Source organism: Manis javanica, chromosome 5, assembly GCF_040802235.1.
Source record: "Manis javanica isolate MJ-LG chromosome 5, MJ_LKY, whole genome shotgun sequence".
NCBI classification, from domain to species: domain Eukaryota; kingdom Metazoa; phylum Chordata; class Mammalia; order Pholidota; family Manidae; genus Manis; species Manis javanica.
The window spans coordinates 63779368-63795669 of NC_133160.1; the positions used below are offsets into that span (position 1 = coordinate 63779368).

Here is a 16302-nt window from a genome sequence, read left to right on the forward strand (position 1 = left end):
ATATCCCTAGATGAATTTTTAGGTATAAAAGAGTTAGTATTGATTTTACCAAATTTGAATATCTTTTCTAACTTTTTAAATTCTTTATGATCAATGAAAATAGTGTTGATTAATTTACTTTCTATTTTAGACAAGCTAAGTTAGATCTTAGAGTTGCAAAAGCTAAAGTGGAAGAGTTAATTAAAGTGACTGAAGATCTTCAAGGACAGATGCAAAAGAAGGTATTTTTCCAATTTCTAAGACAACTGAATGCCTAGAGCTAAGTTTTCTATGTATTTTATTGTTGATCTATTTTTGATTAGGTATTCAAGAGGATTGTTGGAAAATGAATTAATCATTTTATTGCCCTCTACATATAAAGTATGCATTTAGGAAGCTAAATTACACTATTGGAAGTAACTTTTTATGTCCATTCACTTTAAGTCAATAAAACTTCAAAGTCATCCCTAAATACGTCATTGCTGAAATGCATATTAGTGTAAGATCAAGTTTTGGTTAATTGGCTATATGGAGATGGAAGAGAAGCATTTAATACTATATTTTATTTAATTTATGAAAATATTTATTGGAATAAGAGATTGACTTTATGTATAGTAAGGAAATGTCAGAAAAGCATCACAGGAAAGGTCAGGCTTTAGATTTAGATTAGTGTAATTATTTAAAAATACTAGCTCTGGTACTTTTTTGGCTGTGTAACTTTTCTACGTCTAATTTCCTAGTCTGTAAAAGTTTCTGATAGATTTCTAATAATATAGATTTGTGAAAGGCTTATGCAAAACTTCCTGTCGATGGCAGTTATAAAAATTGGGTAGATTTTTCAAGACACTAGAAAGTATCCAAAAACAAAAAGGCACTGAAAGAGGTAAGAATTGTGAGTTTTTAGTTTTCTGACCTGAGAGTTCTCCCCAGTCCCCACAGATTCAACTTCAGAAAACTACAGCTTTATATGGACTTGAGATCAGGATCAAAGTTTAGGGCCAGAAAAGCAGTAGCAATTTAAAGAAGAAATATTGGCAGTATGAGAACCACACAAAAAAATAAGACCCAAAATATGAGTATAAACTGACCAAATTCATGGCTGACAGCCAAACTATGTGGGGGTGGAGGGAGAGGGACCCCAGGAATTCCAGTGAAAAAGTAGGCAGAAACCTAAGAGAAATCTGCCCTTGAAAGATAGAGCCTGTGGAACTTGGCATTTGAGTGTGCTGCTTTAATGTTTGAAGTATCAGAGGACAGAGCCCAGAGCTGTCGAAGAGCAGCTAGAAATTACAAGTGAATCTCTAAGAACAACCACACCACAAAGAGTATGAGCCCTATCTCAGCCCAAATCTTGCTTGATCCACAAATTACACAAGCACAGAGGGGTTCCCTGGAAGACTACCTAAAAATGTAACAGTGGAAAGAAAGAAGAACTGGTCATGAATGACAGTGCTGTGTACTGTAGGGGAAACATTTCAGAGTTTGAATCTAGGCAAAATAATTGCCTACTTGAACAACAACAGCAAATCATCCTCAAAGGAACAAAACAGAATCCGGAGTAACGGCAATGCATTATTTATATATTTTCAACCAAAACTTCCTAGACTAGACAGGGAAGTGAGACTGATGGGGATAGAGAGGAGAAGGGGAGGCAGTCTATAGAAACTCACAGTCAGTGAGCCTAGCTGTGGATTTAGTAGGTAAAGGCTTCAAACAAGCTATTATAATTGTTCAGGGAATTAAAGAAAGTCTATTTTTTAAATTACAGTAAAATGAGTTTTCAGTGAAGGAGTTTTAATTGAGAACTAGAAATTTTTTAATAGAAATTTTAGAGTTAAAAAGTAAAGTAACATAAAAATTTCATCAGATGGGCTCAAAAATAAGTTGGAAAAGCAAAAGAAATAATCAGTGAACTTGAAGACAGATCAATATAAATTTTCCTATCCAAAGAACAGAGTGTAAAGCATACAAGAAAAGTGAATAGGACCCTAAAGATCTGTGGAAAAATATGAAGCAAGCCAACATAAGGGTAATTGGAATTACAGAAGGCAGAGGGGCAGAAAAGATGTTTAAAAAAAGTAATGGCAGAAAACTTTCAAAATTTGACAGAAAACATTTACAGATCCAAGAATCTCAGTGAACCCCAAGTAGGACAAACACAAAATCACTTTTAGACACATATGACAACACAGACAGCCACTTACAAAGAGAAAACTAAAAGCAGCAACAGAAAAATGGCATAAACAGGCAAGAGCAATACGAGTAATGGCTGATTTCTCATTGAAGCTGTGGAAGCAGAAAACATTAGAATAATATATCTGAAGTGCTGAAGGAAAAAATGCTTGTTAAGAATTCTGTGTCCAGTGAGACTGTACTTCAAAAATGAAGGCAAAATAAAGGTATTCTCAGATAAATAAAACTGAGAGAATTTGTCACTAGGAGAGCTGTCCTTCAAAAATGCTAAAGGAAATTATTTAGGCTGAAAAGAAATGACAACAGGTGACAACTCTGATATAGGAAGAAATTCAGAGCAACAGAAGTTGTAAATATGAAATAATATACATATTTTGCATTGCTCTAAATAATGTCATAATAGACTTGTTTATTTTAAAGCACAACAACACTGTGTTTAATTGATTTATGAAGTATGCAGATGTATACATGACAACAATGGCAATGAATACTAGGATGGTACATGGAAATAAATACACTGTTGCAAGGTTCCAGTATTTTCTCTGAATTAACTAAATATTAACTCTAAATGAATGGGCATAAGTTAATGATGTATATTATATATAGACTGTAGAGAAATTACTGAAAAATAACTCAAAATACAGCTAATAAAAGCCAAGAAAAGAATAAAAATGGTATTGTAAAAAAATGTTTAATATAACATAAGCTACGAAAGGATAAACAGGATTTTTTTAAGATAAAAATAAAGCCTCTTAATTTATTTCAAAGAGGAAACATCCTATGAGCATAATGAGATACAGTATAACCTAGTTAAGAGCACCTATTCTAAGGGCAGACTGCGTACGAATCCCTGCCTTGTTTTGTTAGATTTGCACTATTGACATAGTTTGAAATATTGGCAAAAGTCTAAATAAAATGACTGTTTTGATTATTGGTTTTTTAATTGATAGTGAGGTTTTCTTCCCCCATTTTAGTATATGCTTGACTTGTTTCCAAAGTGGTATTGCTTCTTTAAACTTACATATTAAATTCTAGCAGTAGACTCTGTATAGTGAACTATTTTCTTTATGCTGTATAATGATGTACTGAATTTTCATATACTCAAATTAAGCTTACAGTTTCTTTATTTTCTAGGAGGAGGATATGGTGTCTGTCCAAAGAAGAGAGGAAGCATCAGATAAGCGCTTACAGCAGTTACAATCTAGTATAAAACAATTAGAAACAAGGTAAATTGTTAAATATACCCAGCTTTGTCCATATACTTAACAAAATATATTCCAGATCAGATTTTCAGTTTATGATATATTCTAGAATATATATTTTTTCACTGCTAACAAACTAATCATAAGTTTATGAAATCTGATTCTCTTCACATTATTTTAAAAAGTCATATTCAAAATATATTTTGAACATATATTCAAAGATCATTTCTGTCTTTACCTCCTCCCCACAGTAGTCAGTCAAGTTTTAGTCAATCTGAAATTCAGAATGTTCTTTCTATCCTAAAACAGAAAAATAAAATTAAGTTGGGTAAAAATGACATACAAAAATCACTTGCTTCTAAATAGGTATAGAAAAGAAAAAATACTTGAGAAACTTTGGAGTCTTCTGGAACAATGATTTTCATTTATCTTTGAAGATCCAGATTTTTAAAATATATTCTATAGCTTTGTCTTTAATTGCTATCTTAATATAATCAGTCACTGTAGAATTTTTTTGTTGTTTCCTTGTCCTTGTTTGGTGTTCCACTAATAAACTTAAAAATTATCATTTATTACCTATTAAAGATTTAAGATCTATTAAAGACCACTGCCCTTAAATTCACATTATAGTTTATAGCTGAAAAATACACTCTGTATGATTGGAATCTGTTATACTTAGAAATAGTGCACTGATATGAGCACATCAAGAATTGAGATTTCAGTTCCAGTCACAGATCCATGGCTAATTTATTGTTTGTTCAGAAAAAAATTTAGTATCTTCTGTTTCCTGTAATTTCCTTCTCACAGCAGTTTGAGAATTAATCGATTTTAACTGCTAACTTGAGATTCTGCTGAAAGGAGTTGTAGTTTTTGATTACTAGGGTTTTGGGTGTTTTGTTTTTCATTTTTCTAGACTTTTCAGCAGTTGTTTTATTGCTTTCCTGAACTTTGTGTTAACCTTAGAAAAAAGTCTGTGGCTATAGATTTTTCCTTTCTGTTGTTTTAGTAGCATTCTGTGCTATGAAAATAAATATTACTAAACACTCAAAACCATAAAATGTGAATGAGTGAATTTTAGTTCATTTTGATTTTCATTATATTAAATCATGGGAATCAAGTTGTTTATTCATGCAACAGTGCTTCAAATTGTCTTTTTAGGGATTTTGAGATTGTTGTTATTGTTGTTTTATTTTGTTTAACTTATAGTATAAAGCTATAATATAACTTAACTGAACAGCTCTCTAAGAAGAGATCACTGCATATTTAAGAAAATCTAATATTTTTTAAAGTCCAAAATTCAGTTAGCTACCTCTGAAAATGAAATTTTTATATTTGCTCTCTTTTAGAGCTATTTACATTAATATTATTACTATTATGATATTTAGAAATGGTTATAAAGTTTATATATAAGTTTGAGAATATGAGAATGTAGAATTTTTAGTATACTTGATGTGTCTCTAAGCAATGTTCAGCCAATATGTTTTAGGGTGAATGTATCATATTTAATGAAACTGCCAGATTGAAAAATTATGTTTTTGAAAAAATGGTCATCCTTGTTCTCTAAAAATCAAAGATTTTTGATGTTAATAAATCATATTTGAGTTATTAAAATTATTATGATTTACTTTTTAAGTTATTGTTTGTGACCCAAATTATTAGATCCAGAAACATCTAAGAAGCATACATCATTTTCTTCCATTTTCCAAAGAAAGTTTATCCCCCCCCGCCTCTCATTTTCAGATGATTCATGGATCATCCTGGGAATGATCTCTAAGGAATGGTAGTTCTCTCTGGTAAACACTTTGCTGGTTTGTGTATGTTCTGCTGAATAAGGCAGGAGTTAAATGAGTAGAATTACTTTACATTTAATCTCTTCATAACTTTTAATTTGGCATTTCTTTTAAAATAACATGCAGATAAACAAAGAACTCTTCCATTTAGGTGACTGTTGAAAAGTGATTTTCATTCTAAACATTGTTCCACTTTTGTTTACTATCCCTACTGCTAAACATTAGAGAATATATAAATTTTTAAATTAAAGATGTTGAAATGTGGTCCTGATTGTAAATGAAATTAGAAGACTTTGCATTGGAAATTAGTGAATATGGTTGGATAAAGTGTGGAGGGCCATGAAAGTATGATAAAGTTAAATTTGGATTCTATATGATGTATTACATATTCTTTAGCCAGGACTACATGATGAAATTAATATTTTATGAAAATTAATTTGATGGTATTTTAAAGTTAACAGTAACTGGGGATAGGAATATACAATTGTTGGAATAGAAAGATTTTGAGATTTAGAGGTAGACAGAATTGCCTTGTTTCTGATTCTAGTACATTCTGTCTTTTTACTTGGAGAAATGAACCACTCTCACTTAGCTGCAGTTTCTTTAGGATTAAATGAGACGAAAATACTGTGAGAGACCCAGCAACAAGTTCATTATTTTACTTTCTTAAATCAGTCCCTTCTTTTAGACTGAAAATAACTTCTCCCTAGAAAATTCAAATTTGTTTTCATTTTGAACTTTTATCTTTTATAAGATTTAGCATTTAACAAAGTCAATAGGTGTTTGGAAGAGAGCTGATCTACTTATAAGACTAATAAATCATAGTAATTCTCAAAGGAAAAAATTTTTTTGCAGTTTCAATGGTTTTATGAAATAGAACAAGGTTGGAAGAAGGGCTATAATAAAATGCTACAAAGAATAGAATAATCTTCCATGTTACGAAGAATAAAAGTCTCAAGTCTTTCCTATAATTAACAGGTCTTTGATTTATTAGAAAATGTTTGTAAATTAATCTGAGTTTTTAAAATAATTGTTATTGAACAAATAAAACTATATTAGTTATTGTATCAGTCCAATAAGGCAGTTATAATGTATGTTAAATAAATATAAATTGGCTTTTTATTGATTTTTATCAAAGGAGATTATATATGCATACTTTAAATGTCATGAAGTACCACATACCACAAGGTTTATAATGAAAAATAGATTCTTGTTAATAATTATCTCTTTTCTTCACATAGCAAGTTTTTCTATATACCTTAAACTAATTCACAGCTACTCTGTCAAAGCTCTTGACAGACTCTCAGTCTGGTCAACCACATCAGACCATTGTAATTGCATCTTTTTTTTTTAAAGAAATCCACTGGAGCCCTGTATTCTCTGCCTCAAAGTAGACTGTTCACTAGGATTGTTTCAAGCTGTCATCCTAAAGCTTCAGTTCACTGTGATCCTGGAATTTCCTTCTTGCACTCCTGTGTTGGAGCCAATGTTTTTCCTTGTTGACCTCCTCATTTTAATGGATACCATTGTCCATCAGCTTCCTAAAGACAAATGGGAGGTACTTTTTTTAAAGATGTTAGTTACTTTCTTAGAAATATCTTTATACTGTCTTCACAGGTGTTTTTTATAGTTTGTCCCAGTAATGAATCTTATATTGGAAATCTAAGGTTTTAAATAATTTCTCCATAGAATGTTGATATTTTCCTCATATTGTCTAGCTTCCAGCTGTAAGAAAAAGATTCCTATGTCATTCAAAATGCTAACGCTTTGCATTTGGTATTATTCGCCCCCCCCCCCGCCCTCCCCCCCTGCCCCCCCGCTCTGGAGACTTTCAAGATTTAAAATAAAAATAAAGGATTTGAAATATCTCAGGATCACCCAACCCCCACCACCACAATCAATGTCATAAATTGCACACTGTGCACATTTAGTAAGAATCCTTTTTAATTCATTTTACTAAGGATGGTTCAATCTAGAAATTCACATTCTTTGATTAGGAATTTTTCATGGATTTTTTGTTTGATAACTTTTTTCATTTTTTCTGTTTTTCTTTTTTCTTGAACTTAATATTTGTTAAATATTGGACTTGATGGATTGGTCCCCTAATTTTCCTATCTTTTCTCTCCTCTTTTCTACTAATTCATTTATTTTCTCCTTTCTTGGAGGTTTCCTTAAATTTTCTTCTTTCCATCTGTTCAGTATTTTGTTTACCTATTGTGTTTTATTTCAAATAGCCATTTCTTATTCTCTGAATGTTTCTCTTTCTATGGTAGCTTACTCTTATTTAATAAGTACTATTACTCTTATTTAATAGGTGTTATGTCTTCTCTTAGTTAAGTATACTAAATATATATTTTTTACGTTTCTTTCTGCTATCTGCATTGTCTCTGCTGTCTCTACATTCCTTTTTCTCTGTTTGCCTGTCTTCTACCAAATGTTTGTTTCTATCTACTGCTATTTAAGACACTAAAGTGCTCATTTCAGCAGCACATGTACTAAAAGTTGGAACAATACTGAGAAAATTAGTGTGTCCTATATGCAGATTTGAGAAGTTACAAGTTTTAAAAAACTGAACTGATAGATACAGAGAATAGATTGGTGGTTGTCATAGGCAGGAGATGGGGTTTTGGTGAAGTGGGCGAAGGTGTCCAAAGGTACCAACTTCCAATTATAAAAGAAATAAAGTCATGGGGATATAATGTACACCATGGTGACTATAGTTAATGATACTATTATTTTACATCTGAAAGTTGTTGAGAGAATAGATCTTAAAAGTTCTTATCACAAGAAATGTGTAGTTATGTGTGGTGATAGATATTAACTAGACTTACTGTAATCATTTCACAATATATACAAATATTGACTCATGTTGTACACCTAAAACTAATATTATATGTCAATCATATTTCAAAAGAGTAAGACACTGAAAAACAGATAGGAAGCTAGGTATGCATAGCTGAGCTTATGGTCTGGCAGACTTACTGCATTATGTTTAGGCAGTGAGCTGGCTTTTTCCTTGGGCAGTCTCCAGATATCAGAAACTGAAGGTACTCTTTCTTGGATCAGTTTCTCCATGGCAGGATCCATTAGTCTTCTGCTATGAGCTTGGTAGTGGAAGTAAACAAGCCCAAGTGTATTCCAGAAACTAAAGAGAGTTTGGTAGGTAACAATGTTCAGTATGCAAACTTGCAGGCAGTACCCTGGGTTTTAGTATGTCTTCTCACTACCAACTTCATTTGAAGTGACAGCCCTTTTCTGTAAAGTTTTACATACATGGATCTGTGTGTTGAATCTGTAACATTTAAGTGGAAGTTCCTTTTTAGTAGTATAACATATTTATTAGGACCCAGACTTACAAAGCTGAAACTCTGGCTTCACCACTAACTAGATGAATAACCTTGGGCAGGTTTCTTACCCTATCTGTACTTCAGTTTCCGCTTTATAAAATAAATGTAATGGTATAACCTACATCATAAATTATATGGTATAATCTGATAATCTCCCTCATAGGTGAGTGAGAAGAGGAAACTTGGCCAATCTTTAGTAAGCTGATAGAAAAGATTGTTTTAAGATTTGGTTGTAGAGCATGTAGAAGTGCCTTTATGAGAATAAGAATGGTAGTGATACATCTTTTATTTGTTATAAAATTATGGAAACCTATAAATTATGAAGTGATAATCTGGATCTGCTTTACTATAACTCCACTTCTCACACCAGTCTGACTTGCAGAACCAAATGGTTGCTGGGGCTGCTAGACTGTTGAGTGCATGTGAAACCTTTAGGTACAAGGCTTTTTCTGACAGGGATAGGAGTGAAGCCTGGAAGTGAGTGTCAGAGAGCCTTAAGTGAGGATTGGAATCAAGAGAGTCCTAAACAAAGCTTTCCCTGTTGTGACCCATGTGAGATGAAGTTGGCATAACCCCTGGCCCCCCGAGAGACCATGGTGAAGCAAAAGGGTAAACTGATGGTAATGTGCCAGGTGTCCTGTGCCTCTCTGGGAAAGGTAGTGACTTGCAGATGCTTTAACCAGACTAAGATGGAATGAATAATATTATGTATATAAATCATTGCATTAAGTATAAGCACACAGAATTCTATTAAAAGTCAGAGACTTGCAGATTCTGGTTAAAAAGCAAGGTCCAGTAATGTGTTACTTTAGAAAACATCTGAAACAAAGAATAAGTGAACTAGAATAAAGATCTCAAGAAATAAAAGAGTATTTGTTTTAAATTTAAAATAAAGGTTTTAGTGGAGAATGTTAGCAACTATAAACAGCAAGAGTGAACATATCACACAAGGTAGGGCTTAATGTGAAAAGCAGTAAACAATAAAAAGGGATCTTATGTAATGAAAAATGGCACCATTTTGAAAAAGATACAACATTAGTAAACCCAAATACAGCAAATTAATAGGATAGCTAAATATGTGATGCAAAAGCCGGGAAATGCAAGGTGATTTCATGAAAATACTGTTATGGTCATTATTTTTGGCCATCAACATCTCATCTCCTTCTATGATGGTGGAGTTCCCCAGGATATAGCTCTTCATGGGAGACCAGCTAATTCTGTGGTATAGTTTTGGGCATGTTCCTTGCTACAAAGCTTCAAAATTGTTTTTCTAGCTCTCCCAGTGAACCCATGAACCCACTAATATCTTTTTTAATGAACCCTTTTCCTGCTTAAAAGCAGAAGTTGGCTTCTGTTGCTTGTAACTAAGAACCCTGACTAAAATGGTAATAGACCTTAATTCACTTTATTCAGGATTAAGCAGGCCTGCCAAAAAATAACAACAACAAAATGTTTTAAATATGGAGGAATTAAATAAAAGATAGGCTGAACTATCTCAATTCCCAAACCTGGGAGAGCATGAGGTGTGCTGCAGCAGAGAAGGTTCCTCAGTGTACTTCTGTGTTTGGGTGTGGATAGCAGGAGTAAGGAGAGGATAGAGGGGGCTTCTTCTGCCACTACTTAGAAAAAAAGAAATGCCTGAAAATAACAAAGAAAAGTATGAAAAGTGAGGAAAGAGTTGTGTTACCAGAACATATGAAAATGTGTCAAGAAGCTGCTTTGGGAAAATTAAGGTAATTTGGGCATAGAGAAGACAAAATAGATCAATGAAATATAATAATCCATAAGTACACCATGATCTTTGCATATTTTAGGTATAATAAAGGGATTATTCAGTTGATGGCACTATACAACTGGCCATCAATCTGATTGAAAGTTAAATTGGGCTCCTTTGTTATATATAGCACATTCAGAAGTAAATTAAAGATGGATTTTCCTTTTTGAGACAATGTAGGAGATTGTATTAATCTATTGATGAGGGAGATCATCTTTATAAAAACTAAAATCCCAGAAGTTGAAAAAAAAAGTCAAATTAGCTGTATTAAAGTAAAAATTTTTCTTGGGTAAAGATTCCCTAAACAGAGTCAGTAGGCAACAACAGAAAAGCAGATTCAGGAATAATATCTGTAGCATACAGAACAGGCCAAGGGTTAATATCTTGATATTAAAAGAATTCTTATGAAAGAGGAACAAGTAGATACTCATAAGGAAAAAAAAAGGACAGATATAAAAGGAAATGTAAAAAGAATAATTCAAGGGCAGAGAATGGAAGAGGAAATGTAAGAAGGATAATTCATATGGCTAGCAAACTTTAAAAATATATATAAACTCTCCTGTAATCAGGGAAATACACACTCCTGTAATCAGAGGAATATAAATTAATAGTGAAATGAAGTTATATTTGTCAGAGTAGGAAAGGAAATCTTTTGGATGTATTGCTTGAGAGAATTTCTACAAGGTATTATTAAAGGAAAAAAGTACAGAAAAGTGTGTATAATATGATTTTACTTTTTTTTTTTGAGAGGGCATCTCTCATATTTATTGATCAAATGGTTGTTAACAACAATAAAATTCAGTATAGGGGGGTCAATGCTCAATGTACAATCATTAATCCATCTCAAGCCTAATTCTCGTCAGTCTCCAATCTTCTGAAGCATAACGAACAAGTTCTTACATGGTGAACAAATTCTTACAGAGTGAATAAATTCTTACATGGTGAACAGTACAAGGGCATTCATCACAGAAACTTTCGGTTTTGATCATGCAATATGACCTATAAACCATCAGGTCAGATATGAATATTCATTTGATTTTTGTACTTGATTTATATGTTGATCCCACATTTCTCCTATTATTATTATTATTTTTATTTTTAATAAAATGCTGAAGTGGTAGGTAGATGCAAGATAAAGGTAGAAAACATAGTTTAGTGGTGTAAGAAGGCAAATGTAGATGATCAGATGATCAGGTGTGTGCCTATGGACTAAGTATTAATCCAGGCTAGACAAGGGCAGCAAGACATCCACGGATGCAGAAGATTTCTCTCAAAGCAGGGGGGGTGAGGTTCTGAGCCTCACCTCTGTTGATCCCCAAATTCTCACCTGATGGCCCCCCTGCGACTGTGCCTGTCTTAGGTTGTTCCTCCCTTGAGGAATCTTACCCGTCTCTGGCTAACCAGTCATCTTCCGGGGCCATACAGGGAAATGTAAAGTTGGTAAGTGAGAGAGAAGGCATATTGTTTGCAAAGGTTAGCTTTTTACTTCTTTGCAGATTTATGCCCTGTGGCTTCTATGCCCAGCACTTGTCTCGAGGTATCTTTACCACCTGGAGGAATTATGATACTCGGTAAATTCGATATGAGGCACGAATTCTATTTAAAGTTTGTAATTAGGAAGGAAGAAGAAAAGCTATAGATGTAGCATATGAAGGAAACTTGGGAGGATTGATTATTTCTTTGACATATCTTCTTGTATAGTACCTTAAGTATGTACAGGTTTTAAACTACTAACTAATTTGCACACACATATTAACATAATAGGAATACGGTGACATAAACAAAGCAAATCTATAATTACCAGCCATCTCCAGTGAAGCCAAGAAAACCATTTAGGCACCCTAGGCATTTGTGAAAATTTATCTATGATATGATGGATATTTTCCAACTGTACTTGAACCATCAGACAAATTAAAGCAGCCCATTTCTTGGATCTGTTCACATCCCATATGTTCTTTTAACCATAGATAGTCTATAGTCATGAGATTTTGGGGTGCTACAACTTGCACCCCTCCAAACTCCTGGTTGAGTTCTAACAGTACAGATCCAGTCAAATTCGTTGTCTCACTGTATGCACATGCCAGCCTAGACATCTCCCTCCTCCTTCTTATGGCAAGTCCAGAAGACGGTGGGCTGGATGCAGCCACAACCGCAGCATCGTCCGGATCCCTGTGGAGGCTTTTTGATGATCATCCCCCGGCACGAGTCCTCCAAAGAGTGCTGATGCCGGAAGCTTCTCCTCATATCGTATCTTAGTTCATTTTCTGGGTATCCAAGCTAGGCCTTGATCTTCTGCGTAGAAACAAACAGACCCTTTGCCCACACTTTGACATGCCCTCTATACCACTGTGCAGAACTCATTGGAGGTCAGCACACAGTAACTGCTTTTTTTTTTTTTTTAATTAAGAGAAAGGAATATTATCAGAAAAGAGTACCTCCATAGCTGATCATCTGACACCCTTTAAGTGATCAACATTAAGGATATTTAAAGCATGCGTTGATCTTTGATTTACCAATAGTTTTATCCTGTTAAGGAGTAATCCCCCTTTTCTTTCTTTCTTTCTTTTTTTTTTTAAATTTTTAATCTACACTTACCTGAAGAATACTATGTTTACTATGCTCACCCCTATATCAGGTCCCCCCTAACAACCACATTACGGTTACTGTCCATCAGCTTAGCAAAATGTGGTAGAGTCACTACTTGTCCTCTCTGTGTTGTGCAGCCCACCCTCCCCTTTCTCCCTCCCCCCCATGCATGCTAATCTTAATACCCCCCTTCTTCTTCCCACCCCTTATCCCTCCCTGCCCACCCATCCTCCCCAGTTCCTTTCCCTTTGGTACCTGTTAGTCCATTTTTGGGTTCTGTAATTCTGCTGCTGTTTTGTTCCTTCAGTTTTTCCTTTGTTCCTATACTCCTCAGATGAGTGAAATCATTTGGTATTTCTCTTTCTCCGCTTGGCTTATTTCACTGAGCATAATACTCTCCAGCTCCATCCATGTTGCTGCAAATGGTTGGATTTTTCCACTTCTTATGGCTGAGTAGTATTCCATTGTGTATATGTACCACATCTTCTTTATCCATTCATCTACCGATGGACATTTAGGTTGCTTCCAATTCTTGGCTATTGTAAATAGTGCTGCGATAAACATAGGAGTGCATCTGTCTTTCTCAAACTTGATTGCTGCGTTCTTAGGGTAAATTCCTAGGAGTGGAATTCCTGGGTCAAATGGTAGGTCTGTTTTGAGCATTTTGGTGCACCTCCATACTGCTTTCCACAATGGTTGAACTAATTTACATTCCCACCAGCAGTGTAGGAGGGTTCCCCTTTCTCCACAGCCTCGCCAACATTTGTTGTTGTTTGTCTTTTGGATGGCAGCTATCCTTACTGGTGTGAGGTGATACCTCATTGAAGTTTTAATTTGCATTTCTCTGATAATTAGCGATGTGGAGCATCTTTTCATGTGTCTCTTGGCCATCTGTATTTCTTTTTTGGAGAACTGTCTGTTCAGTTCCTCTGCCCATTTTTTAATTGGGTTATTTGTTTTTTGTTTGTTGAGGCGTGTGAGCTCTTTATATATTCTGGACGTCAAGCCTTTATCAGATCTGTCATTTTCAAATATATTCTCCCATACTGTAGGCTTCCTTTTTGTTCTATTGATGGTGTCTTTCGCTGTACAGAAGCTTTTCAGCTTAATGTAGTCCCACTTGCTCATTTTTGCTGTTGTTTTCCTTGCCCGGGGAGATATGTTCAAGAAGAGATCACTCATGTTTATGTCTAAGAGGTTTTTGCCTATGTTTTTTTCCAAGAGTTTAATGGTTTCGTGACTTACATTCAGGTCTTTGATCCATTTTGAGTTTACCTTTGTATATGGGGTGAGACAATGGTCCAGTTTCATTCTCCTACATGTAGCTGTCCAGTTTTGCCAGCACCATCTGTTGAAGAGACTGTCATTTTGCCATTGTATGTCCATGGCGCCTTTATCAAATATTAATTGACCATATATGTTTGGGTTAATTTCTGGGGTCTCTAATCTGTTCCACTGGTCTGTGGCTCTGTTCTTGTGCCAGTACCAAATTGTCTTGATTACTATGGCTTTGTAGTAGAGCTTGAAGTTGGGGAGTGAAATCCCCCCTACTTTATTCTTCTTTTTCAGGATTGCTTTGGCTATTCGGGGTCTTTGGTGTTTCCATATGAATTTTTGAATTATTTGTTCCAATTCATTGAAGAATGTTGCTGGTAATTTGAGAGGGATTGCATCAAATTTGTATATTGCTTTCGGCAGGATGGCCATTTTGACGATATTAATTCTTCCTAGCCATGAGCATGGGATGAGTTTCCATTTATTAGTGTCCCCTTTAATTTCTCTTAAGAGTGACTTGTAGTTTTCAGAGTATAAGTCTTTCACTTCCTTGGTTAGGTTTATTCCTAGGTATTTTATTCTTTTTGATGCAATGGTGAATGGAATTGTTTTCCTGATTTCTCTTTCTATTGATTCGTTGTTAGTGTATAGGAAAGCTACAGATTTCTGTGTGTTGATTTTGTATCCTGCAACTTCGCTGTATTCCGATATCAGTTCTAGTAGTTTTGGAGTGGAGTCTTTAGGGTTTTTTATGTACAGTATCATATCATCTGCAAATAGTGACAGTTTAACTTCTTCTTTACCAATCTGGATTCCTTGTATTTCTTTGTTTTGTCTGATTGCCGTGGCCAGGACCTCCAGTACTATGTTAAATAACAGTGGGGAGAGTGGGCATCCCTGTCTGGTTCCCGATCTCAGTGGAAATGCTTTCAGCTTCTCGCTGTTCAGTATAATGCTGGCTGTGGGTTTATCATATATGGCCTTTATTATGTTGAGGTACTTGCCCTCTATTCCCATTTTGCTGAGAGTTTTTATCATGAATGGATGTTGAATTTTGTCAAATGCTTTTTCAGCATCTATGGAGATGATCATGTGGTTTTTGTCTTTCTTTTTGTTGATGTGGTGGATGATGTTGATGGATTTTCGAATGTTGTACCATCCTTGCATCCCTGGGATGAACCCCACTTGGTCATGGTGTATGATCCTTTTGATATACTGTTGAATTCTGTTTGCTAATATTTTATTGAGTATTTTTGCATCTACATTCATCAGGGATATTGGTCTGTAATTTTCTTTTTTTGTGGGGTCTTTTCCTGGTTTTGGTATTAGGGTGATGTTGGCTTCATAGAATGAGTTTGGGAGTATTCCCTCTTCTTCTATTTTGTGGAACACTTTAAGGAGAATGGGTATTATGTCTTCTCTGTGTGTCTGATAAAATTCCGAGGTAAATCCGTCCGGCCCCGGGGTTTTGTTCTTGGGTAGTTTTTTGATTACTGTTTCAATTTCTTTGCTTGTAATTGGTTTGTTTAACTTTTGTGTTTCTTCCTTGGTCAGTCTTGGGAGGTTGTATTTTTCTAGGAAGTTGTCCATTTCTTCTAGGTTTTCCAGCTTGTTGGCATATAGGTTTTCATAGTAGTCTTTAATAATTCTTTGTATTTCTGTGGAGTCTGTCGTGATTTTTCCATTCTCATTTCTGATTATGTTGATTTGTGTTGACTCTCTTTTTCTCTTAATAAGTCGGGCTAGAGGCTTATCTATTTTGTTTATTTTCTCGAAGAACCAGCTCTTGGTTTCGTTGATTTTTGCTGTTGTTTTATTCTTCTCAATTTTGTTTATTTCTTCTCTGATCTTTATTATGTCCCTCCTTCTGCTGACTTTAGGCCTCATTTGTTCTTCTTTTTCCAGTTTTAATAATTGTGATGTTAGACTATTCATTTGGGATTGTTCTTCCTTCTTCAAGTGTGCCTGGATTGCTATATACTTTCCTCTTAAGACTGCTTTCGCTGCATCCCACAGAAGTTGGGGCTTAGTGTTGTTGTTGTCATTTGTTTCTATATATTCCTTGATCTCTATTTTGATTTGTTCATTGATCCATTGATTATTTAGTAGCATGTTGTTAAGCCTCCATGTGTTTGTGAGCCTTTTTGTTTTCTTTG

At 34.5% G+C, this 16302-nt stretch overlaps 1 protein-coding gene across 11 annotated transcripts in view; it reads left to right on the plus strand.

The window, feature by feature from the left end:
• The window catches only part of SCLT1 (sodium channel and clathrin linker 1), a 213252-nt gene that overhangs the window by 100800 nt on the left and 96150 nt on the right, over nt 1-16302 (plus strand). For 10 of the 11 annotated variants that reach the window (XR_012131572.1, XR_012131571.1, XR_005055813.2 and 7 more), the window contains 2 exons: nt 131-221; nt 3307-3398. The exons of the other annotated variant lie outside the window; for it this stretch is intronic. Coding sequence is in view for 6 of the 10 variants with exons in the window: in XM_073237048.1 (XP_073093149.1) it covers nt 131-221; nt 3307-3398 (183 nt within the window). In the remaining 4 variants the exon portion in view is untranslated. The remainder of the gene's footprint in view (nt 1-130; nt 222-3306; nt 3399-16302) is intronic. 11 annotated transcript variants of the gene reach the window in all.